Source organism: Trematomus bernacchii, unplaced genomic scaffold (genome assembly GCF_902827165.1).
Source record: "Trematomus bernacchii unplaced genomic scaffold, fTreBer1.1, whole genome shotgun sequence".
Taxonomy (NCBI): Eukaryota; Metazoa; Chordata; class Actinopteri; order Perciformes; family Nototheniidae; genus Trematomus; species Trematomus bernacchii.
Window position 1 is genome coordinate 3,803,568 of NW_022987609.1, and position 27,227 is coordinate 3,830,794.

Consider the following 27,227-nt stretch of genomic DNA (forward strand, 5'->3'; position numbering starts at 1 on the left):
TTGTTTTTGTTTGCCAATATGATTTTAATTAAGAGTGAATTAGAAAGAAAAAAGCCTTACGGTTAAACAGAAAGGAACCAATCACATTGAAACACTGCAATGGTCACTTTCACAGAGCTGGTGATGAACACTTGGTAGTCATCGTAAAAACAAACACGTGTTAGCCGCTCTGCTAAACTCTTTTCATCCTGAGTGAGGCGCAGTGTGCTGCATCGATACAGAAAAGTGTAAAGCCATTTGAAAGAGAAAGGAAAGGCAGTGTGAGCTCTAATCCAGACTCATGTCCTCGTCGTCCTCTTTCTTCCCGTCTCCTTTACTGCTCTGCATGGCTTTGGCAAACGCCTCCACATCTGACAAGGAGAGAGAGAGAACAACGTTACAAAGGGGAATCATTGACTTTTAAAGAATAGGTTCGCATTTTTCCAAGCCTTTCTTATTTTGATAGCGTCTTACTGTCGTGTCAAATGATCATATAATCATTGAAAACATATAGTCTTATACTCTGATTACACTAACCCCAAGCTTCCATAAGTGGGTCTTTTTTGACCCGGTCAGGTGGTTTTCTTGAAGTATCTTTGTAATCACATTTTTTTTTATCATTTCATATTCCAGCTATTCCTCAAAAAACATGTTTTGGATATCATGCCATTCAAATTTTAAATTTAAATTTTAAGAAATTGTAGTTTCTGTGTTACTACCCCACGCTTCCATAAGTGGGTCAAAAATGACCCGCATGCATTTCCTATGGGATCCTACGGGAACCTTTGATTCTTATCGCCTGTGGCTGTCAGGAATACATTCACTGTAGACCACACAGACTACATCACAAGTGACACCTCTCAGGAAGATTATTTTACTCAGCAAGATCTGATACCTGTCAGTATAATAATAATAATAATAATACATTATATTTTTATAGGGCTTTTCAAGGACTCAAAATCGCTTTACAATATAAGGGAAGGTTAGGGTGGGGTGGGTATGGGACTATCAAACTTGATCAACCGGCATGGATTGATGGGGGGTGGGCTATGAGTAGACAAGAGGAGAAGAGATGGGTTTTGAAAAGGGACTGGAATACTGTGAGGGTCTCAGAATAGCGGAGATCTTTGCATCAATATGTTCAAAACGTTTTTTTCAAAATGTAAAAAAAAATTCTAAATAGTGAAAAATTAAATATAAAATATTTCTAGTGTGAACCAAAATATAATACAAGTGATTTTTCTTAACCAAAATGACAAAAATGGCATAAAAACACATATTCTAATACGGGTCCTTTTTAACCCACTTATGGAAGAGTGTAGGGTCCAGTCACTCAGGCATCAAAGGGTTAAAGGGTATTTGTAGTCTTGTATGTGTTTAACGGAGACATATGTTAAGGATTTACATCTCTGGAGGGCTAAAGTATAAAAGGGGGATATGCAAATAGTTAAGGACGAGGGGGTTTAATGGTGGGGATGTTAAGATGATGCTAAGGGAATGTAAGGGTGGGACCAGTTGGCTATTCTCTCTACTATAGAGTGGGACTGTGAGCTGTGAACTTCTCCATCCTCTGAGGGTGAAGTAGCTCCGTTCCAACATTTGGGATAGATTTCACTTGTATATTGACTTTCTTTATTAAATATAACAAAAAGACAAACTTTGTCCATTTATCCTTTTCTCCACACTTACCTCCTTTGTTGGCGGCTTCCACAGCCTCAGCCGGCAGACCGAACTGATTCATGAGCGGGCCGAGCTGACCTGAGGCCAGAGCGCTGCTGAACATGCTCATGGACTGAGGGAGGGAGGAACCAGTTAGTGTGGTAGATTACAGCAATAAAACATACCTCTCGTCTCATTAAATGAACTGTTTTACCCTTTAACAATTACAGTTAGCAAATGAAATCTCCCTTAGCTCTTCCAAGACATAATTAGCCACAATCAGGAGCTTATAATCACATTTTATTAGCTTATGTGGGGCTACAAGGCATGTGCCGTAAAGGTGTTTTCATTTCAGCAGACGATCAACATGTTGTGTATGCGTTACCTGTTGAAACTGAGGTGAGCTGATGGTGTTCTCGATCTCCTCGGCGCTCTGTGGTAGACTCTCCCCGCTGGGCAGGAAGGGGAGGAGCCTCTTCTGGACCTCTGCGTTGGTCAGGATGGGAGCCATCATCTCCGGGGTGCAAACGCTCGCTAGGTCCACTGCAGCACAGGAGAGGAGTCAGTTTAACCAATCAAAGACTCAGGGATAACCTCTCAACTTTGACTATATTTCCCCTCTTCGACTTTCGACCTCCCTCATTTAGCTGAGGCTGAGGCTTTTGTTATTACTAAGCACTCTTAAATCTGAATCCTACATTCAGTATTCTGTCACTCACCTGCGGCTCCCTGAGCAGCTGAGGTTGCTGGGACGTTCATGGTGGCGAGGATGCTCTGAAGGTCACTGAGCTGGATGGGCTGGTGAGAGCCAGGGCTCCCAACGGAGGCGGGGGCCAGCGGGGTCTGAGCTGAGGCTGAGGGAGAGGGGGAAGAGTTGTTCAGATAACACAAAGCAAAAGGGTCAAATAGGTTGTTGAAAATGTAGCTCTTGACACTCTTTTTCGGGTTGGGTATATGTTGGGGACACACAAGATTACTATCAGCAATTGGATAGCTACTCAGTTATTATTTTGTAATTGTTCCCAATGAGGAGACATTTTTGTGGCTATTGAAGTGTTTCAAGTTGAAACACTCTGAACTTTTCCGATGGGGCTGTGACTGCTTTCTGCTGAAGCTTAACAAAGACCTCATTACAGTACATTACATTACATGTTACTTGTTAGACGCTTTTATCCAAAGCGACTTACATACTCAATACTGAGGACAACCCCCACAGGAGCAATTTGGGGTGAAGTGTCTTGCCCAGGGACACAACGCCATGCTGACTGCAGTGGGGTTTGAACCTGTGACCCCCTGATCCGAACACCAACGCACAACCCACTGCGCCACATGCCTCCTAACCTCAAGGTGATTTATTTGGTGTAACTGATAAAGAGTAGTAGTAGGTCACTGTGCTAAAGGTGTACCTGGTGTGGAGGGAGCAACAGTAGTAGGGGAGGCGGCTGAGGCAGCAGGGGTCACGGGGGTGGTGGGGGCCTGAGTGGAGCTCAGCCTGGAGGCCCCGCCTGAGGAAGGAGTGACGGCCGCTGACTGGCTGCGAGAGCTGTGGTGGTGGGGGGGGGGGGGGGGGAGGAGCAGGTGAGTTCAGCAGTACTTTTTAAATGTAATATGGTCTACATGTGTGTTCTCTCTCACCTGGAGGAGGAGCTGCTGGTGGTGGTCGGCCCTGCACTGCCCAGCAGGTTAGCGAGTCCTGGTCCTGCTAGAGCTCCCAGACCTCCTTAGACAACAATAAAACAAATCAAAAAAGGGCCCAAATTTATGTTGGATTCATATTTAAAACACATATAGCAGCTGTGAGCTTTACTTCATGATGATTAAAAAAAATTGACAAAGGAAGTACAAGGAATGACATTTGTTGAACTGCACTACTCAAACTAGTTTTAAAGCATTTTAAAGCATTGTAAAGCATTGTTATGGCTATTTTCTGACGTGACTTCCCGTCTCTCGACAGATACAAGTTTCTGCGTGTTGAGCACATGTCAGAGAAATATTGCGAGCTGCTCACCCAGTCCTCCCAGTCCAGTCGGTCCGATCAGCTGCATCAGCTGGTTGTGGCTCATATTTCCCAGCAGGTTTTGCAGGCCTCCCTCTCCTCCCAGTGCAGAGAGTTCATGTCCGCTGCCCCCCCCCGCTCCCTCCGGCTCCGGGGATGGGAGGGTTGTTCAGGTACTCGTTCACCTTACGACAGAACTCGTCATCCTTATCGGACTTTGGCTCCTGAAGGCAAGAAAGAAGTCCTTGTAAGAAGAGCCAAATTCCCCACAGACCAAATGACCAGGCTAGCCTCTTGTGGTGGTTTCACAAAGCATGATTGACAACTCCCACACTAATTAAAGACAACTAAAAAAACACTTGATTTTTAAATATAAACAGCCTAAATCTACAAAAATATTGCTGAAAATTAACACAACATATTTAACATTTGTTTAGGCAAGTCAGAAGAGAATCTATTTGAACAAAAGTATATACAAAAAAAATGAAACCACATGGATAAGTTAGCCTCTTATTTGGACTATAGAAATCATTTTAGACTGGAACAGATACAAAGAAACCAGTAGTTAGGATGAATGTAAAATGTGTGGCTGCTTGACAAATACACTGATTACAGCCCTGTGTATTCATCTCTCTTCTCTGCTGGTATTGCCCCCCCCCCCCATTCTCCACTCACTGTCCCTCTATTGAGCAACCACCTGCCTGAATACAAATGGACACAGATGTCATGCATTCACAAAGACAGCATGTATATCTGCTTCCTCTCACCTGCATCCAGAAGAACAGCCTCTTGGATCCGGCTTTGAACTTCAGCACAAAGACTCGTCCGGTGGTGCACTGGCTCACCTTCTTGAATTCACAGTCATCGGGGAAGATGATCAGGTCCTGGAAAGAGAAACCCAAAACATAGGACATTTAAACGAGGAGAGAGAAAAACACTGAGGTTGTTCTCTGTCACAACAAATCATCGTCAACCAGTTACCGACAGACAAAAACCAAGGCATCATCATCCCTGCAGCTCTGAATAAAGACACGGTCACCTTACTTCTTGCTCTGTGGAAGCCAAGCTAAATTAAGATTCAGTGTGTCAGCATTGCTTTTATCTACACATAAAGAATGATTTGAATAGGCTCTTTGTTGTATTATTTGTGGAATGTACATCATGTCTGAAGATAGTAGCACAAAAAATTGTAATCAGTAAAATGATGTATTGCTTTTAAGTTACTCACATCATCAACATTCCCAGATGTCCTGTCCTTCCAGCAGAAGTGGATCAGGGAGTCGTCTGACTGCTGGATGTACACCGAGCCTTTGCGTTTGTCCGGTGTCACCACGTTCCCCTTCAGGGTCATTTTCCCGGCACGAAACTCCACCAGGTACTTGCTGGAGCTTCCCCTGGAGCCGCTCACCAAGCTTGGGAACAGAGCACCTGACGACATCTTTAGACCTCTTTGTAAACAAGCCGGAATACTGGAGGAAAAGAAAAAGGGGTCAGGTTTGTAGGAACATACAAGTCTACATACATTTCAGTGTGGCTTGGTCCTCATTGATACGAGTGTAAACAACTACAAAGAGAAGTACTGTGTGAGACCATTTAAATATTTGTATTGAACTGAACCCAGAATCTCTTTCTAAATTGGTAAACCAAGGCAAATCAAGTTGGATATTAAAACAATCTCTGAAAGATTTACTTTTTACATATGATAAAATAGTACTGTCAGAGTATTACAAATTAATAATGAACGTAACTTCTGCCTTCAAAAGCATTATGTGCTATTGTTCTGATTAATATAAGACAATTGGTTGATTAATACATTAATTATTCATTTATAAATTAACTACCCCACATAAAATCATATTTGATCAATTAGTTACTTAAAAGAAAACCTCAAAAGAGCTGAGTAGCGTTTCTTCTTAACAACACTGACTGTAGGTCAGTGCTGGATACTGTCATTTTCTATTGTTAAGTGAACTATTACAGATATTTCGTATAGTTAAATACTGTAACGTCATGTCCGACCGTAACAATAGTGTTGCTGTCTAATCAAAACGTTTTAAGAGGTTTGGAGCCGTTCGTTTGTGTCAAAAATACTTTTCAAAGCGAAGCTAACAAAAGTAGCGGTTAGCTTAGCTGTGCAAAGTTCTAGCTGTGTCATGCTGGCAGTCAAAGCTAACGTTAGCCTGTGACTTAGCTAAACCGACACACAACGGAGGCAAAAGATCTAACTTGAAAACGTTATTTTAAAAAAGCCAACTGTGTATATGAGCAATTCAAGAGAAACTGAAACTTAAAATACCTGCAGAAGGATTAGTAGAGTTTATCAATTACTCCTCTTCTTCTTCTTGGTCGCTTTGCTGGTAACGACGCTGACTTCCTGTAATGACGTGAGCGCGTCCGGCTGCTGTCAACGACAACGTGAACGCGCTTTGTAGTAGAGGGCGGGTGAGAGTGAGTGGGAGGGTTTGCGCGCTACCGCTCCACCAGGATTGGGATTGACAAGTAGCCGTTAGCTCGCTGGTTCTACTACCCGACTATTTTAATGGTTTAGCGGCGGAAAGCAAAGACGAACTGGGATGCGATTATTATAAGAGAAGAAAAAAAAATCGAGTGACGTCTCATTTTATTGATAAACAGAAGCCACACTGAACCAAGGTAAGAACATAACATAGTTAGCCGTTGGGCTAGTCAGTTTGCTGCCCTTGGATTAGTTGGCGAGCTAAATGCTAGCTTGTTTATTTAAACCAGACGTAGTGCAGGCTAGGCTCACAAACATGGATGCTATGTGTGTGTTCGTTTGATGCAGCGCCTGGAGATTATCCGCTTTAACCACGGTTTGAGTCCCGAGTCGACCGGTATTTTCTAGTTCGCTTGCCAGTCACGAACTGAAAGCCCTACGTTACAGTGTGTGAGTGCAGCAGCAGAAAGCGTTGGATCTAGATCCCAAATTCGTCATATAGATTATTTGTGGGATTTAACGTCACAGATTTTGTGTGTATGGAGTAAAACTGGGAAAGACACCGTAGGGTAAATCCGGATTTGTAGTCGGTAGGGTAAGGGTTAGTGTGTTTTTTTTAATCTCCAATCTTCTTTGGATATGTCGCAGAGACAGGTGCAATTTACCTTGCAATTTATTAATATCAGAGGTGGAAAAAGTACTCAAATGATGTACTTAAGTATAAATAATTCAGTGTAAAAATAATCCTTTTCAAGTAAAAGTCCTGTATTCAAACTGTACTTGAGTAAAATTATTAAAGGATTAGCATTAAAATATACTTTAGGTACCAAAAGTGGAAGTACACCATATATTTTACATTATTTTATTACAATTATTGGTGCATTAATGGGTTAAAGTGGACGTTTAACGTATCTTAATATATGATAATATGTTAGCTGATATATTTTTTTGTATGTAGAACCTAAACCTGCCAAGTAACCAGTAACTCAATATGTCAAAATAAATGTAGTGAAGTAAAAAGTACAACAATTGCTCACAAAATGTACTGCAGTAATAGTATAAAGTAGAAAAAGATACTCAAGTAAAGTACAAGTACCTCCATTTTGTACTTCATTACAGTACTTTATTAAGGTAGTTACATTCAACCAGTGACGAATAGCATGCCAAACTATAGTTTAGTAATCTAAAATGACCTCCATTGTCTTGCTCTTAATCTGGCAGTTCCTATTATTGGTTTGCTTGCAGGGATTCTGAAATGGCTGGAGTAGAGCTGCTGTCTTTTCCTGTCCTCATGTGATGTGTATGTGTAGTGGCAGGTGTTTTCACAAAGTGGGTGACTGCTAGGTGTGAGAGAAAGTGAGAGCATGTGTAAGGCAGATAATGATATAAGCTATTCAAATGTCCACACTTTATGATACAGTGTTGGCTCTGATCAGTTGCCATGGTTCTATCATTATCATCCCTGCACTATAAATCATTGAGATATGTTTGTATACTACACATCTATTAGGGAGGCGTGTGGCGCAGTGGGTAGGGCGTTGGTGTTCGGATCATGGGAGCACAGGTTCAAACCCCACTGCAGTCAGCATATCGTTGTGTCCCTGGGCAAGACACTTCACCCCAAATTGCTCCTGTGGGGATTGCCCACATGTAATGTAATGTAATCTATTATTCATCCTTTTGTCTTACAATTGGACAAAGACATTTTTAAAGTCTCTTTCTGTAAGAAGCTCTAGTCTTATTTCCTTTGTCGTATTGGTTGTGGATTTGGGGAAAAGTTGTATTGATGTATTAATACTGGGTTAGTAGTTCAGTATCTGCACATAGACCTTGTCTGAGTTTTAAAAGGCATTATGGTTCGGTCTAGTTTTAGTTCCTACTGTATGGATGAGTAAGGATTTATTTTTCTTTGTGATGATAATTCTTTCTGGAAGCATGTCGTTTAATAAAGCTGGCAAACTAGCACTAGAATCAAAGTACAATAAAAAATCAGTACAAGAGCTGAAACAGAACAGCCATTTGGCAACTGAAAATAAATGTGTCTATTTTTAGATAATAGGACCAGAACTGTAGTTAAAATAAGCTTTCAGTAATGAAAATCTTCTGATGTGTCTTTATAGTTATTGAAGAATATTTTCTAGTATTCATACAGTATACACACATGTGAAATAGTTTATACTCACCTATTTAATACATTATTTCAAATTGAAGTATTGTCTGCATTAATATAATTAAAGAACTGATACTTGGGGTTGTTCTGGAAACAACTATAAAGGTTACTGTGTAATAAGACTGGCTAACTAATCTCACAATGGCTACCTTCGATTCTATTTTACCTTTATTTAAAAATTATGCTGTCAATGTCAGTGCATCTCCAGCTATACACCGACAGACGTGAAACTTCTTTAACAGCAAATGTGATTTCAGAGGTGTGTCTATCATCTGCTTTAATTAAAAGTGCCTGAGTAATGCATGTATTAACCTCAAGAAGGCTAGTTTTCCAGCAAGCTATATGTTAAACATTTGATGAGTCATTTTTTGTTTTAAAAGACGTGTCCGAGAAACATTTGAACAAATCATATTACTTTTTTGAGTCAGCTGGTCTGTGTAAGGGGTTAGGGGAAGGCATGACGTAGAATGATATCATCAGTGTAAGCTCTCGTACAATTGGTGACTCAAATGAAATGAAATGAAAGCCAGTCACATCACATCAGGTGACACGCTGATAACAGAGCAGTAGTAGGTCAGTGAGGGAAATTATAGCCGCTGCCACTCTGCAGCTTCACTGGAAACCAAATGTGGTTCAGTTCGGTCATTTATTATAAGAAACTAACAATGATATGTTATCTAATATGATCTATAAGTGATGATGCACAATATATATTTTTTATTTATTGTCATTGCGTGTGCTATAAACACATCATGAGAGACTGTGATATTGCAACTATTCTTAGAAACAGCTATTTAAAATGTAGCTATAATCCTTTTTTGAATGGGGCTTTTTGATTTGAGTTCAATGTCCAATTTGTTTAATAAAATAATGGCGGAAATAATTTTATTTTTATTTATTTTATTTATTTAAAGGTAGGGTAGGTAAGTTTGAGAAACCGGCTCGAGATTGCTAGAATTTGAAAATACACAACCGGAGAAAATCTGTCACTTCCTTATAGAGCCCCTCCTCCAACACACACAAACACGCACATGACCAATGAGGGCATGCATTTTTTGTCAAAGCACTTAAGATATTCATTGCTATCGGGATGTTAAGAGCATTCCATGGAATATAACAAAAAGTGTATCTCGAGCCGGTTTCTCAAACTTACCTACCCTACCTTTAACAAGCAATCTGTTGTGATTTAGTAATATACTAAAAGCAGTGGAAAGTCAGGCCAATATCAGGATATGGAACAACAATATAACGTACTTACTTAAATGTCTCTTATCATCACTTAAAGGTGGGGTAGGTCATTTTGGAGAAACCAGCTTGAGTGCGCTAGAATTTGAAAATACACAGCCGGAAAAAATCTGCCACTTCCTTACAGAGCCCCTCCTCCAACACACACGAACGCGCACATGACCAATGAGGGCACGAGATAAGTTTGTGCACAGATGGAAGGCTGACAGGCAGGTAGGCCATCCAGTTATTTTAGCCGGGCCGGCTAAAATGATTGGTCGTACTTTTTACAGTATTACGGCTTCCACAGATGACATTTTTTTATGGATTTTTTGTCAAAGCACTTAAGATATTCATTGCTATCGGGATGTTAAGAGCATTCCATGGAATATAACAAAAAGTGTATCTCGAGCCGGTTTCTCAAACTTACCTACCCCACCTTTAATCTCTTATCATCACTTAATCACATGATTATGATTTCCATATATATTGGTTAACTGTGTAGTCGATAAAATAAAAGGTCAGTTAGTAGTGAAACTAAATCATTGCACTTCCCAGAGCCAGTGGTGACTGCTGAACATATCTATTTTTGTGCAATATTTAATGATATAAAACAACGGAAACCAGCTGATTCTAACATTTGAGACACCGCCAAAAAGTAAATGGTTTCAAATAATTGCTTGTAAAATAATCCCTACAATTAAGTCGATTTTTCTGACCAAAAATGGGTCAAATCATACACAAAAGAAAATAGTTCTATGTTTTAATGTGGATGTTATTGCTTGACCTGGTTGATTGTGCCCATTCTAAACTTGAGGCACTTGGCTGTGGTGCAGTGTGGCAGCTTCCTGTCAGAGCGTATCTGCAGTATGACCCTTAGAAACCTCAAATTATCCCCCAGCTGGGATTCCTACTGTGGCTCTCTGGTATTTGGTACTGATATTTGTATCCCTCACAGAAGACTGACAGGGTTCATCATATTAAGTCTGAAATTAGATTCATAAGATGCTAGATGACTGCTGGAACTGAGCTGTACACAACCAATTGATTCAGTAATTGATTGATTCTCTTTTTCCAACTCAATGAATGAAAGAGATAATATAGTGGAATTCTTACACTGCTTCTTCTTTTAGTTATTGTGTTTTAAAGCTGCTATTGTTGTTGTCCAAATGCAAAATGCATGCTTTGATTTATTGAACAGATGTGCAGCAGTATAGAGTGGCGAAGTCACGCCCATCTACTTCCGCCCCATGGGACCTTATTTCGGAAAAAATAATGTATTGAAGTCAATGGAGAGAGAAAACTTATCTTTCGATCCCGTTTGAATTGTGCCATGAATTACACATATGATGTTTGTCAATCTTAAAAAAATCATTTCCATGTCAAAAAAGTCACAGTTTGTCGTAAAACTGTTGAAATATAAGACTAGGAAAAATACGTAACTAGAAAGACTACAAATCCCAGAGTCGCGTAAGTGATGTCACAATTGTTTTCCTCCACTAAGAGATAGCTAAGATCAGCGCCATATAGATAGAATCTATCTATATGGCGCTGGCTAAAATAAGATAACTTTCACAAGATGCCTGTGTGCTTAGTACCAGGTTGTTCATACCAGCAATGGGTCTTGCTCGTTCTTTCGCTTCCCGTCTGATGAAAGGACCAGAGTGTCTGGATCAAGCTAGCTAGTAGCTAGCACGTTAGTTAGCATTACAGCCTTGTCATTTTTATTAGCCTTAACATGAAGTAACATTAAGTAACCCAAAATGTTAAACAGTAAGAGTAGTAGTCATATTTCGTGAACCCTTTGAAGAGTACTGTCACCGGTGTGATCATTCTATAATACACAATTTAAGCCCGGGGGAGAAATGCTAACGCTAACACTAGCATCGACGATCTTCTCTACTTCATGCTATCTGCACAAATGGTTGACATTAAACATTAAAACGACCAGGCAGTTCAGAGAGAATCAAAGGAAGGCAGGCAGCTTTGCATGACATTCTTCAGGACGTGTTTCATTGTGGTGATAGTGAGGGTAGTCAATCGTTTTGTTGACAAGACAGTAGTGACGGCCATCTTGGTGACGTGTGTTGTTGACCAGAGATGTAGTTCATTGAGCGTTTCACACAAACAAATGTGTTACTTCACAGTTTTACGACACTTTTTTTTTTTTTTTTACTTGCAAAATTATCTTTTAAATTGACAAACATCATATGTGTAATTCGTGGCACAATTCAAACGGGATCGAAAGATAATCTTTCTCTCCATTGACTTCAATACATAATTTTTCCGAAATAAGGTCCCATGGAGGTCCACCGGAAGGGGAGGGACTTCGCCACTCTATTGAGTTTTAATCCACAGAAAGCAGTGTCTGAGTAATTATTATACTTTGCATTTACATTGGAGTAGTTTTAGTTTTTTACATCGACTGTATTTTTTTAACTGGGTTTGTCCGACTATATAATACAAACTGTAAATCTACAGCTGTAGTTTACCCTCTACAGGGGTTAAGGACCCTCTTATCAGAGTCAAAATCAATTTCCTATTTGTATGAGAGACGGCGGCTGCTTTTGTCCTCAGGTCATGAGTCTTGTCATGAGCGTGTCTCCTGAAGAGGAAGGCGAAACAGTCCTGTGATCGCAAGTCACATGAGATATCAAATGTTCACCTTCACTTTCTATTCTACTCTCGCTGACTTCACACTTTCTGTTCTGACTCACACTGAATCAACCCTTTATTTATTTCTGTCACTCCATCTCTGTCTCCCTGACACAGCTGTCTCAACCTCTGTCCTTCCATCTTCGTCACACTGACTCCCCCACCCTGTTTCTTTCTGTCATTCCTCTCCCTCCCTCTCTGAAATTGATTCGACATAGATCAGCTCTGAAGGACTGTGTAAAGTACTAGTACTTCAGTATTGTATAGCAAGCAGCGCTGGGAAGTGAGAGTTTTCACAGCCAACTTGTTAATTATGTGAAGTCACAATTTGCGTCTATTTTATCAGGATTATAATTGGACCTTTTTTTAGCAGTGCTGCTTTCACAGTTACACTTGTTGTTGTGCACTTAGCATTCAGACACGGAGCGCCACGCCTGAAATGATCTAAGCTGCTGTTAAAGAGATATGGGAAAATAATTCATTGTAACATTTCAGGTCTCCCAAAACAACCTTGTTAAAAAGACAACTTTAAAAGGTATGTTTAAGTTCTTGGACTGCATGGATAAGAGGTAGTGATGTATCAAATGTTAAGTTGATTAATCAATGACTAAAGGAAAACCTGTTTCCAAAATGTTGTCCAGTTAGTTTTAGTAGTTTTTCTAATAAACATTCTAGGGCTGTTACTTATCATTGTTGGCATTTTTGTTTAATCTGTTTAATATTTTTCCGATTATTCAATTACCTTTTTAGCCAATAAAATGTTAAGAAAAAGTAAAAACATCTCCGAACTGCTCTATTTATTTACATGTTTCCCCATACACTACATTTAACAATATTACATTTGAACATATCATAACAAATGTATATTTCCCTCGCTCTAACCGTTGTTTTTCTCCAAACAGTGTAGCATAGTAAAGGAAAAAAAGTGTGTTGACTGACGGCCCTTGGGGAATTCACATTTTCAGATTGTTGGCATTGAGTATTAGTTATATTGACATCCCTACTACAGCATGTGCACCAAGTCATTACTGTGATGTTTTCTCCTGCACTGTTGGCATGTGTGTGTCCACTGAGAACGCACAAACACAAACGCTGACAGACAGCTGATTGGACATTAGCTAATGGATTGGATTGGTACCTTTTTGCATCTCAGCAAAGTGTGCCAAGGTGTAGAGACTGATAGCAAAGCAGAATGTGGAAGGTGTGTCTGTGTTTGTCGGATCTGGTTAAAGGTTATGCTAGGAATGTTGGTCTTCAATTTTATCTTTTTATGATCTGCTATATAAGTGTTCACAAGTTCTGGCTTTCTTTATTCTCTTAATAAATACCAAGGCAAAGGTAAAATGATTTGCAGTTTGTTTTGAAGAGGTTTTCACTACTGTAGTAAAAGGCTGATTACCAAACAGTGCGTTAAACAAACGACACAAGTCCTTGGTGAAGCTCCATGGACAAATCAATGCCAAATTACACATAGGCCATCACTTTGTATTTTGGGTTTTCTCTGCCAACATGTGGGATGTTTACTGACAAATCGCACTACAGTTCTCTGGGAATTTGGTGGAGATTCTTCGCATTGTCGCATATATTTGTACTGGCAACATCTTCAGTCAACAACCCAGAAGCTGGGGTTGATTGTGCCAGCAGTTAAAGGGACTATTCAACCAAAAGTAAATCTCTTACATGTAGTGGTCAATCTAGATAGTTTGTATGTGACGTGAGTGTTGGTTATATAGGCCGTAATGATGACTCTTGACTCTTAAATGAACATTTTGAATTGTTATCTTGGACCTGACAAACTGTACAGCTGGTTTTATCAGATGCACATTTGAAAGTGCCACCATTTTTCTATTGTCTTTCTTTTTGGCTCTGACACAGGAGAAATACATTTCTGTTTTTTTTAATCTTGTATTAAGCTCTCATTGACTCAATTATTTGAAGTGAGCAGTGGTTCGGATGCCTGGAACAAGGTGAGGAGATTCATTGGTTGAAATGTTCTCACTTGGGCAAAGGAATCAATCAAAACAAGGAAATATTTATTTAGAAAACCATTAAAAACCTGTTTTATTTTAATGTTTTGAATGAGTAAGTCTTGGCTGCATCCGCGGTTAGTTCCCTGGCCTGCATGCACGTGTGTGGCAGCTGTGTTTACTGTGTTGTTGTCGTAGCATCAAGGTTTCATTACCATCTATTGATTCTCAGGCAGGAATAGCATGTGTGTGTTTGTAACCTGATCTCAATGAATGAGCTGCACGCTCCTCCAATCAAGAATCACAGATGTCTGTTTGTCCCTCAGGGCTTTGTTTCTTTTCTGTAAAGCCTTCTTTTTATTCTAGTATTGGGCTGCAACCCTTAACATTAAAGGTGGGGTAGGTAATTTTGGAGAAACCGGCTCGAGATCGCTAGAATTTGAAAATACACAGCCGGAACAAATCTGCCACTTCCTTATAGAGCCCCTCCTCCAACACACACGAACGCGCACATGACCAATGAGGGCACGAGATAAGTTTGTGCACAGATGGAAGGCTGACAGGCAGGTAGGCCATCCAGTTATTTTAGCCGGGCCAGCTAAAATGATTGGTCGTGCTTTTTACAGTACTACAGCTTCCACAGATGACATTTTTTTATGGAATTTTTGTCAAAGCACTTAAGATATTCATTGCTATCGGGATGTTAAGAGCATTCCATGGAATATAACAAAAAGTGTATCTCGAGCCGGTTTCTCAAACTTACCTACCCCACCTTTAATTCATTTAAAGATGATTGTCTCGTGTAATCAATCATTTGCCTGAAATGTCAGAAAATTGTGAATACTGTTATATCTTTTTCTCTAACCGAAGCGTTTGTTTTAGTAATTTATTATCATATGACAGTGGGTAGAAATAAGTCAGATCACATAAATATGAATGAGAACTTTCCCCTTTTTTTTTGTTCCGTTGAATAGTTTTATCTAATCTCTGTACAGGGCTGCAATTTTTAATGTCATGTTTATCGTCGTCTTTTTATTTCTTTACATGGTTTGTCTTTAAAGGTAGGGTAGGTAAGAATGGAGAAACCAGCTCGAGTGCGCTAGAATTTGAAACTACGCAGCCGAAAACAATCTGCCCCTTCCTTCAGACTTCCTTACAGAGCCCCTCCTCCAACACACACGAACGCGCACATGACCAATGAGGGCACGAGATAAGTTTGTGCACAAGATGGAAGGCTGACAGGCAGGTAGGCCATCCAGTTAGGATTTGAAAAGCAAGAACATCACATTTTCAACCACTAAGTCCTTCTCTCTCTATTCAATAATTGATTGTACTTATCTATCCCATTCTCACTCCCCCCTTTACCATTTAGCTTTCCACAATTCTATCTTTCTCTCTTCCAGCTCTTTAAAGATAATACTTGTTATCCTTAATTAGCTGATATGAGGCCTCAGGGTAGATACATGACTTGGTCTGGTGGTTTTTTTAGAAGCATTATTTTCTCCTCTGTTAGAGCTTTATTGATAACAGCCGACAGAAGTCCCGGCAGACCACTTAGAGATTCATATCTGAGAAGTGAGAGGAGCTGAAGACGATGTAAGTGTGTAACCTTCTGTGTAAAATGCTGCACCCACTGTTAACGTTCCCTTGATAATACCACGTAATAAACCACATTTCTCTGTCTTTTCCACATTAAATTACTATTAGCTAAATGCTTTAAGTAGATATTTGTAATGCTTTTCTGTAAAGTTAGTGTTTCAATTGGTGAAAGGGAGTAATTCAATAATCACTTTAGCCATATAGTACTCATGCCATTAAATGAGGGGAGAAACAAGGACATAAAGCATAACAATACATCGTATGGAAATGCTGATAGAGTTGAGAAACTGAAAGGTTAATATTTAAGGGAAATCTAGAGCAATGAAAGATGTCAAAAATGTTGCAAAATATCAAGAGGAGGATCAAATATATGACGATGAGGAAAGAGAAAGAGGGAGGAGAGACACGTGAATTAGAAAGTGATGACAAAGGTGTTTGCAGAGCTGAAAGAGGGAGAGGTGGATGGAAGTGAGATGATGAAGAAGAGTGATGGGTGTGAAGTGAAGAAGAGGAACAGAGGATAGACGGAGAAGCAGTAGAATGATACGGGGAAGTCAAAATGTATCTGTAAATTAATAGTTGATAACTAGTTTGACTAGTTGTGTGTGTGTGTGTGTGTGTGTGTGTGTGTGTGTGTGTGTGTGTGTGTGTGTGTGTGTGTGTGTGTGTGTGTGTGTGTGTGTGTGTGTGTGTGTGTGTGTGTGTGTGTGTGTGTGTGTGTGTGTGTGTGTGTGTGTGTGTGTGTGTGTGTGTGTGTGTGTGTGTGTGTGTGTGTGTGTGTGTGTGTGTGTGTGTGTGTGTGTGTGTGTGTGTGTGTGTGTGTGTGTGTGTGTGTGTGTGTGTGTGTGTGTGTGTGTGTGTGTGTGTGTGTGTGTGTGTGTGTGTGTGTGTGTGTGTGTGTTGTGTGTGTGTGTGTGTGTGTGTGTGTGTGTGTGTGTGTGTGTGTGTGTGTGTGTGTGTGTGTGTGTGTGTGTGTGGACAGCAGCTGGTGGCTGGTGTAGTCAATAATACTGACTAATGGTCCTTGTCTATCCTGCTGGGCAGCAACGAGGAAAACAGAACAGTTTGGAACAAATGAAAGCAGAGGTGTTTTTTGAAAAGGCTGAACACCGCTCGCTTACTCTCTTAGTCTGAGTCACCGTTTAAACAAACTACATGCGATACACGTTACATTCTTGTTTTTGTTTTTTTACAAGATTGTATTCTCCTTTCTGTCCCTAATAATCCACTTGGAGACTCTGCTGTCAGCTCTGTGGACAAACAAACAAACAGCATTCATCAAAGCTTAAGGAACAAAAGCAGGAAAAGTTGTATCTTTTTGATAACATATTGAAAATGTGCACCTTTGTTATATGTGCTTTAGTTTAGGGGTTAGCCAAAAGAGCCACGGCAATTGCATCCTATGCTAAATATAAAGGACGTGAGACGATTTTAAGGATAACCAAAACATCTGTTACTGCCATGTTTTATTTGTATTTCATTGGGGACTGGTTCTCTCACTTCTTTAGCTTATGCTTTTTTCTATTTGTATCATTTGTTTATTTCTTCCTAAGCTTTTGGTGTTTTTTTTTCTATTTCTGTAACCGAGAAATCATATGAATGTTTTCTTTATGCCATTAGAACAAATATATAAATGCTGGTTCTAGGGCTGAACCCGAATATTCATTCGTTGGAGTACTATTCGGGTTTCAATTTCGTTATTCGGATATTCGTTTTTTTTTGTTGATTGAATTTATTGAAATCTCCAATATCAACGTAAGAGCTTGTGCCTCTTCGGGGGGTGCTAACACTTAACCATAAACTTTATCGTTTACTTTCTCCGTCTTCATATGTAGATATTACTTTTCTCCGTTAATCCTGTCACGTTGTTTCCATAGCAACAACAACTTCCTGTCAACAGCGCTAACTCTCCTTCAAAATAAAAGCATGTCCATACAAAACAGGAAGCCAAGCCAAATTACACTTAAGACATATACACAACTGCAACGAAAGTAACAAACACAATGCAATATCCTTTTCAATTTCAAAGAACACAAATTGGGTTATATACATTAACAAATAACTTTAAAACAACAATACTGTAGAATAACAAAATGAATGCCGTGAATAAACCGAAATACACGCGTTGAAGCGGTTCGCTGCTGATTACTAAGCCCCCCCCCCCCCCCACAGTGAACATGTTTTAATAGTGGATAATGCAATCCAAACCCTTGAGTTGAACTAAAGCCTTAGCAATATGAGACACACATAAAACAAACCTTTCATATTCAACAGTGACCGCAGTTTTAAACAGCAGAGGAAGATGACGTTGGCAGTTCTATAAAACAGCAACACAAACACACTGTTAGGAGTTATAGAGCGGGGGTGTTGGGCATCTGGGTGTTGCTGGGAAAGAGCTTTGGTGTGTTCAGGGAACCTTCCCTTTATAAACAGAGGATTATTATCAGACTAGAAGTGAGGACACACACTCACGCACACACACTCTTATCCCATCAGGACTGGGATTTGGCCGGCTTTACATGTTTACCTGGGGTTGTAGTCAGTGTACTGTACACTGGAGTGTTATTATGTTCATACGGTATCTGGTTTGTTCAATCAGTATTTTGGAAACATTTTGTTAAAAAAAGATTTACAGTGTTTATGTTTGTCAGAATAACAGTCACTTAAAATCAACTATTTGAATTAATGTCAGTCACTCGTTCTCTTGCTGTACTTTACAGAAAATGATCACTCGCAACATTTCTGAGTTCAGTCAGCTGTGTTTGGATGTTTCTCCACCCATGGGACTCGTAACATGAACACCGGACATTTGAGCATTTTTCACAATGTAACTGTAAGGCTACAATCTCTAGATCATTTTGAGGAAGTGACTTATCGACTCTTCAAAGACAGGAAATGCAACAGGAAGCTATTTTTTCAGATAAAACAGGACCATCACTAACACAATGATTGGTGTTTTTTGTATAAAATATGGCTTGCCCTTACTGTCCTCTGGCTGTTGGTGAGTAATTGTAGTGACAGCTTCTTTTGATTCAAGCTGACAACAGGAGCCATGGCCTATTTTTCCTCAATCCATTTTACACACATGCACACCCAGAGTAAAGGAAAAACAGCCTTACATAAGAGCACAAATAGAGTGCCACAGTGACGCGTCCTAAAACCCGGAAGTAAACTCCTTCCGGTTCCTTCGACAAAAAAGCAATACAATTTCTCCATAGGATTTTGGAAAATAGCTCGAAATAAGGTCTGTGGTTGACACACATTTAAGAGACGGATCACGTTTTTGTCAGCCGGATAATATCCACATGTCTACCCTACTTTTATAATTTTCTAATCGTAAATCTAGTCGCCAGAAGCAAAATGCTAACGTTATGCTATAAACGAACTACAGCAGGGTGGCTGCTTCAACGTCACGCCAAATTAAGATCCATATTCAAAAATACAGATTCAAAATTGTACACGTTGAAGTGTTTGTTTTAACAGTTTGCAGGAGGCAGATACTTGCTTTCAAGCAGAACACGGGGAAAAACAAACTTAGCAGGAGTGTTTACGTGTTCGGTGTAATGACGTACAACGTCCTCCACAACTTCTGTAGTCCTATTCAGCCACATGTTAACAACCATCGTTTTTCAGACACGTAAACTCTTCAAAAATCACCAGTGGGGTCACTGCTGATGTATTTAATGTCGTAGAACAAAACGTGATCTGTCTCTTCAATTTGTGTCAACCACAGACCTTATTTCCAACTATTTTCCAAAATCCTATGGAGAAATTGCATTGCTTTTTGGCGAAGGAACCGGAAGTGGTCAAATGCTAACTTATTTCCGGGTTTTAGGACGCGTCACTGTGGCACCATATTCTGCAACCATTTGGCTGCTAATCATCTCATCTTGATAAAGGGAAGTGTTTGTTGTGGTGACATCTAATGTGATCTACAAACTCTGTTGTTTCATTTAGCATCTTGTAAGCATCAGTCTTTTGACACATGTTATATCTTTAGAAATGTGTATACGACTGACATATTTTAACAAAATGTGACAACTCTTAAGATAGTGTTAGCCACAGACCTTATTTCAGGCATCGACAATAACTTCTTGTCATCAAGAAAAGGGAACTTGAGGTGAAAAAATGCTAACACATTTTCTTGTTAAAGGACTCTAGTTGTTGAGACTGTAGGGTTACGTATCAGTATGGATTTCTTCCCAAAACAGGGCAGAGGTTTTTTGTATTTAGAAAAATATCAGGTCTACCTGTGTTCGCTGGTGCAGACTGACACCTTTTCCTGTCCTGTTGAAACTCGTTTCCTCAAGAATGTGTTGCATTACCTTTTTATTGTGATTCACATTGGCACAGCTTCTGAACATCTTCCAACAGCAATGCCAACATGATCTCGCCTCGACACACAAAGCCTGCAGTTGGTTAATAATAGCAAAGGATTTCTTGCCAGGGCTTTTTGCCATATGTTCCTGTTTAACTTTTTTTATTATGTTCTTTCCTCTGCTTTCAAGTTCCTGCTGTTGTGAGAGGATTTATGTAGCGTGCAGCCAGGAATTATAAACACATAGACTGTGTTGTGTGTTGTTGCATTTAGTGTTATTAATAAAGAACACATAAGTCGAATATACAGACCGCATCAATCCATCTTAGACAACTATTAATGTTTCCACCGGTCTCCTGATTATATGTTTTGTTTGTTATGGAGACAAAGTCAAGTTCAACACAGTTACACAACCTTAGAGAGTGGAGCGGAGCAGCGTGACGTCTGACCGATGCTCGCACACCGCTGTTTCCTTCTTCCGAGCACATGCGATAAAGCTTGATTTTCGGAGATGTTTGGCAATATGAGAAATGTTGCAATGCTGTGTTTATTCCATGGAAGCGCCCTCGTAAGAGAAATATCTGCTTTGTTGATTCATCCATGGAGGGGATGGTGATTTTCTGCTAATTTGTTCTAATAGCCAACAATGTTTTTAGTTGTTTTAAAAGGTTGCACGCTTTGTGTGACAACATACTTTCTCAGTAATGTGTATTTGTTTTACATTTGTACTTGTAATCACAGTTGCAGATAGAGATAAGGCTGCACAAATACTTAAATATTGGTCTTAACTATGTGTTGGATGACCTTGCGTTGTAATGTTTTCAAGCTAGATCCAAAATCCAATAACTCAAGTGCGTTTTGAAATCCAACAAATGTCATTTTATTGGAAAGAAATGAATGTATTAACCTTGAAAATTCTAAAATGTTAATGGGATATTCTGTTTCAATCGGTATTTGTTCACTTTAACCTTTCAAAATGATATATTTTCACAGGGATCCAAAGCTATTTGTTCTCCTGCTTGCTGCACACAAAGGGAAACAGGCAAATGTATTTTATTTTCAGGTAAATTCTCTATAATAAGAAATATATTGATATCCCAATGTAGTGCAGAGTATAAAGGATGGTACCCATATCTCCTACCCAATGAATAATGCAACAAAATCAGATTTCCCACTGAAGCTCAGACCCGGGTAATCTATCCCTGTTTTCAGATGAACATTGAGCGTATTTATATGAGGCTCAGGTGTGGAAGCACTCCCACACACACACACACACACACACACACGTCACTCTAAGACTGTGGCCATATGCCGTCAGCCTCATTACACCCAGTGTTAATTCTTTCCGGTCTGTTTCTTCCTGTGAATGGCCAATTTGATTTACAGTTCATTCAACAAGACACAATCTCATTGGCTGCCTCCTCAGGTGGGCGGAGATTTAGTTTAAGATCACTGTGGATGTGATTATATACCACACACACAAGCATACCGTACACACACTAGCACAGTCTCTCAGTGCAGCATGTTGTTAATCCCTAGAGTACAGATGAAAAGCATTGGTTAATCCCGGTCACGTGGCTGGTGATTTCCGTTGTGATTGGTTACTTCCAGGCAGAGTCGCAGGCAGGATTTAGGGAGGTGTTAAATCAATGTGTTGTCAGGCGTCGTGTAGTTGTGGAGGTATTGTAGGTTACTGACCATCTGGTGCCATGTAGGGCTTTAGACAGAATAATAACTGACCCACAATCAGGACTTCACACAATGACAATATATTTGTCAATCTACTGTCTTATTTTATTTCAAAGCAATTTTTCTAGCATCTTAATATTTTGTGAGTAGTTCTCTTAAGCTACCATGTTAGCTTTTCATCAACAGTGATTTAAAAAAAAAAAAGAAACGTAATATTGCCTTCTCCTCAGCCTGTGCATTTAAGTTTATTTTTAGGTAACTAGCATGTTACAATCATTAATAAAGTAAGCCTCAGTTATACGCATGCATCTAGAAAAATGTCTTTGTAGTGTGAGTGATGGAGATTTAAAGTACCTCAGTATATCTGATCATATTGGCAAATTTGAGTTTATTACGTTATGTCAGTTGGCATAGGACTTATCGTAAAGTACGGAAAATTCACAAAAATGTCCCGATCAATGCATATGTTGGTCACATCAATAATACAATTCATGAGCTCCTTATAAAGTGTTTGTTACCCTTGCCAATAAGTCCTTCTGTTTGCTCATCAATGAGATTGCAGAAAGAAGCTGTCATGATTAACACACCAAAAACCTTTTCTGTGCTTTCAGAGTGTCTTGGTAGTTTATTAGTTATTTGAGCAAAAGGCAACCATCAAATTCTCGGCTGATGGATCAGTCAAGGGTACTGCAATCCAAAATATAATATATATTATATTTCACTCTTGAATGATCATACCAGTCCATGTTTAGGTCTAATTACTAATAACTTTGCACTTAATAATCTATCGAATTGTGACATTACGGCTTGAAAAGATAGTAGCTCAGTATTCAACATTGCCATTTTTATGTGACATTGGTTAGTGTTTATTTATGTAGCATATTTCAGTTTCCAAATAATAAATATCACAACACAAAAGGTGTGAATCCTTTTGATGGGAACTGTCATAGTTTTGAGCTCCTTAGTCACCGTGTAATAATGTGTCATTAGAAAGGTGTGTGTGTGTTTATTTGTGACTACTACGTAGCAGATTATTTTCTCGTTGTTAATTTAAGTGTAGCAGTCTGCTCTGAGTGTCTGTGTCGCAGAATTGGCTTACTGTGGTCTTTAAGCCTGCTAACACCCCCCCCCCGTACACCTGCCGTCTGTAGCCTGACATCAACCACAGCTCAGGGCTCTGTACTGCTCAGTGTAAAGGGGCACTTCCCTTACAATTTAAACACATTTTTTGCCTTAACGCTATCAGTTTTAGTATCCAAGGAGGAACATAAATTCTGTAGATTTTCAGATTCTTTATAATTATCTCTCTTCCTGATTATGATAATAATATGTCACTGTTGTTCTTGTTGTTGTTGATGGCTGTATAGCGTGTGTTAGCGTATTGTGGTTCTCTTGAATTAGCTTGTCATGCAGCCTGCTGGGTAACGCACCCTCAGAGGGTGGATTTACAGTCAGTGTTTTTCATTCTGTGTCTCTGGCCTTCAGCACCCTCCCTGACCTGCTAATCTCCTTCAACTCTAAAGGCGCATTTCCACCGCAGGCCTCGCTCGACTTAGTACGGTTTTGTTAGACCTTGTTAGGCCCGGCTGACTTTAATGCTGCGCTTCCATTACAGTTTAGGAACTGGGGTAGTATCTATAGAGTGGCGAAGTCACGCCTATCTACTTCCGCCCCATGGGACCTTATTTCGGAAAAATAATGTATTGAAGTCAATGGAGAGAGAAAACTTATCTTTCGATCCCGTTTGAATTGTGCCATGAATTACACATATGATATTTGTCAATCTTAAAAAATCATTTCCATGTCAAAAAAGTCACAGTTTGTCGTAAAACTGTTGAAATATAAGACTATGAAAAATACGCAACTAGAAAGACTACAAATCCCAGAGTAAGTGATGTCACAATTGTTTTCCTCCACTAAGAGATAGCTAAGATCAGCGCCATATAGATATAATCTATCTATATGGCGCTGGCTAAGATAAGATAACTTTAACAAGATGCCTGTGTGCTTAGTACCAGGTTGTTCATACCAGCAATGGGTCTTGCTCGTTCTTTCGCTTCCCGTCTGATGAAAGGACCAGGAGTGTCTGGATCAAGCTAGCTAGTAGCTAGCACGTTAGTTAGCATTACAGCCTTGTCATTTGTATTAGCCTTAACATGAAGTAACATTAAGTAACCCAACATGTTAAACAGTAAGAGTAGTAGTCATATTTCGTGAACCCTTTGAAGAGTACTGTCACCGGTGTGATCATTCTATAATACACAATTTAAGCCCGGGGGAGAAATGCTAACGCTAACGCTAGCGATCTTCTCTACTTCATGCTATCTGCACAAATGGTTGACATTAAACATTAAAACGACCAGGCAGTTCAGAGAGAATCGAAGGAAGGCAGGCAGGCAGCTTTGCATGACTTTCTTCAGGACGTGTTTCATTGTGGTGATAGTGAGGGTAGTCAATCGTTTTGTTGACAAGACAGTAGTGACGGCCATCTTGGTGACGTGTGTTGTTCTGTGAGACCAGAGATGTAGTTCATTGAGCGTTTCACACAAACAAATGTGTTACTTCACAGTTTTACGACACATTTTTATTTTATTTTACTTGCAAAATTATCTTTTAAATTGACAAACATCATATGTGTAATTCGTGGCACAATTCAAACGGGATCGAAAGATAATCTTTCTCTCTCCATTGACTTCAATACATAATTTTTCCGAAATAAGGTCCCATGGAGGTCCACCGGAAGGGGAGGGACTTCGTCTCTCTATAGTAACGCAGTGTAGGCGGAAGCGTGACGTCATCTTCAATGAGCACCCCAGAAAAACAACATCAGCCGTTAGCTGTTAGCACTCAAGCTCACAGCTCCTCATATCTGTTCAGAAACTAGACAAAAGTTAAACAAGTACAAACCACAGACTGTCTGTGTCATGGCGAGTACAGTCGCTGGTTTATTTATGTCTGTAGGCCGTTGTTGTGAGTGTGGACGGTCGGAGCATATACTGCGTTAGCTTAGCCGATCTCCATTTAGACAACACCCATTTTAAAAGGTTTTTCGCCTGCCGTCTGTCTGCAGACTTGCCAAAGCATTAATTCATGGTTTTTACTAACCGGTATCAGTATGTTGTTACTTCGGCATCATTTTGAAACGTGTATTACAATTAAATCACGGTCAAATATGTTCATCTTGTTGTAGTTGTAGCCCCCTTGCCAGCGATTCTCTCTCTAGTTTAGCAAACTCAGCCCGACTCAGCCCTGTTTGTTGGCCCCGATAGAACCATGATTTAAGTTGTATTAGTTTGAGTTCTCTTTTGACAAAAAATCCCTTTTTAAATTCAGAAGTGTTGGATGGCATTACATGTTATTGGTATACTTTCAGTAAGCATCTGTCGTGCTGTGTACACCACTTCTTAGATGTAAAATAAAGTCAGATAATGCCATCAAGTACATCTGGATTTTGTAACCTTTTTTGCACAACTGTTTTTAACACTTTCCATTTTATACTATAATTTTGTCACAGACCCACTGACTAGGCTGACTTATCACTACTTGAAAATAAAGTTTTGAGTTTAGATGCATGTTCAGTGTTTCCGCCAGACCAGGGCTGAGAGGGCTTCCACCCCGTCGTGTCACGTGACTTGAATTTTGAATTGAGCCGTCCCTTAAGTTATAGATACTATCTCTTTACGTATTAGTGATGGGAATTCCGGCTCTTTTTAGTGAGCCGGGTCATTTGGCTCGGCTCACTAAGAAGAGCCGGCTCTTCCGGCTCCTAAACGGCTCTTCAGTTTACCACGGAGCCTCAGTTTCGCCGCTGTGATCTGCACTGTCGTTAAACACTACATTCAAATGAATGCGGATACTCTCAGAAGCCCTGAGGTCATTTCCTTTAGTACACCTCAGTTGCCTCGCACATTGATGACCTACTTTACTTAAAAGTCAGTATATTGTTGTGTGAGGCATGCACAGACTGCACCAAATCTAGTATAATTACTGCAAAAACTGGCCTATAAATGACCTAATATATATTCCTAATAATCATAAGTTTTCTAGCAGGCCAGTGGCATGTATGCAGCATACTGCGTTTATTATGTCAAAATATGACCTAAAATGTGTGTCTGCTGAAAAAACTAGCAGCAGGCGTTCCAGAGCTGGCATAGTGAAGCTGATGAACTGTTACCTACCTACACTTGTATGGTCTTTGTGTGACGTGATATTTGTGGGGAAATAAGCCATACATTAAAGATTATAATATATCGTGGGTGCCTTAAGTGAGCACTTGGAAATGTAGAGGTACATACTATTTTGTAATGTTGTGTCTGCTGTTTTAAGAAGCAGCTATTTCCATATGTGTTGCTGCCTGATGCTACATTAAAATTGCACAACGTCTACCACAAAGTTTGACTTCAACATCAGCTCTTATCAGCAGCTGGCAGCATCTCAAACACAAATCTGCATACTTTATTCACATACATAAAATATAAATAAACAATGTGGTCCAGTGAAATACTATTTATAACTCAGGGCATTAATTCCTTGGTCAGCCCTATTCCTATTCTTGTATTTCTGCTCATCATCTAGTAACAGAGACACAGGTTAATTCAGCACGCAGATTATAGATCTCACTCTGAACTCAAAGATTATCCTGGAAATTCATTTGTTCTCACCTGTTCTTAACTAATTAATTAAGGAGAGATCACCAGAATATTTTTTTTCTTGCTTGCCGTGTTTGTTGCATGTGAAAGAAAGTGAGGAAAAGACACAGCAACTAGTTTCTCATGAGCTCATGTGTTTTCTCTTCTACCTGACAGGTGAGAGGCTCAGCGTGTGCGGGAGAGAGGGTGAGAGAAACTGAGAGAGAGAGAGAAAGAGAGAGCAGCCATGGACCAGCAGAGACAGAGAGCTCTCTCCACCTCCGGAGAATCGCTTTACCTCGTGCTGGGACTCGACAAGAGCGCCACAACAGACGACATCAAGAAATGTTATCGGTATGTGTTCAAAAAGACACAATAATTACCACAACCCAATAGATGTTTTATTTTGTTCGCCACTAGAGGGCGTCAGAAGCCACTCTTGTAATGTTATGTAATGCAAGAGATCCTGGAATAAATATCATTTTAGAAGTTGTGTTGCAAATGTATTCATTAGGCACTTTAATGCAGCATTTACCATATTTGAAAAGTCTGTTTTGAAGATGGAAATGTTTTTTCTCTAAGCTTTAAAGGGCTTTTACTTTACATTTAGATTTGTTTATGTATTATCTATTACTTTTATTATTATTTTATTTTTTTAGCATGGTTTCTCTTAGGACAGCAATCGAAATGACTAAAAATAACTCAAAAGCAGGTTGTTGTTTTTGTTTTATGTAGTGACTTTGTACTGTAAAAGTAACACTTTTTTGCAAGAAATAAACAACATGACAGAAAAGTAGAAAGTAGTAAAAAATGATTTTACTATATTTATCTACTTCCTTTTTACAAATAGATATGATTATATCTGAAAGTCTTGAAGGTCCCATCAAT

At 39.6% G+C, this 27,227-nt stretch overlaps 2 protein-coding genes across 2 annotated transcripts in view; one reads left to right on the forward strand and one right to left on the reverse strand.

Moving 5' to 3' along the window:
* On the reverse strand, positions 1 to 6,087 carry adrm1 (adhesion regulating molecule 1). Its single transcript, XM_034131725.1, is given in 11 exon segments — positions 1 to 350; positions 1,669 to 1,771; positions 2,024 to 2,181; positions 2,358 to 2,492; positions 3,045 to 3,181; positions 3,274 to 3,358; positions 3,647 to 3,779; positions 3,781 to 3,858; positions 4,402 to 4,518; positions 4,863 to 5,103; positions 5,931 to 6,087. Coding segments are annotated over 10 exon segments (1,239 nt in total). The 5' UTR covers positions 5,073 to 5,103; positions 5,931 to 6,087; the 3' UTR covers positions 1 to 267.
* Positions 6,077 to 27,227, forward strand: part of LOC117483395 (dnaJ homolog subfamily C member 5-like) — a 22,854-nt gene continuing 1,703 nt past the window's right edge. Inside the window, exons 1-2 of the mRNA XM_034131726.1 lie at positions 6,077 to 6,286; positions 26,517 to 26,693. Of these exons, the coding sequence (XP_033987617.1) occupies positions 26,587 to 26,693 (107 nt within the window). The 5' untranslated portion in view covers positions 6,077 to 6,286; positions 26,517 to 26,586. The remainder of the gene's footprint in view (positions 6,287 to 26,516; positions 26,694 to 27,227) is intronic.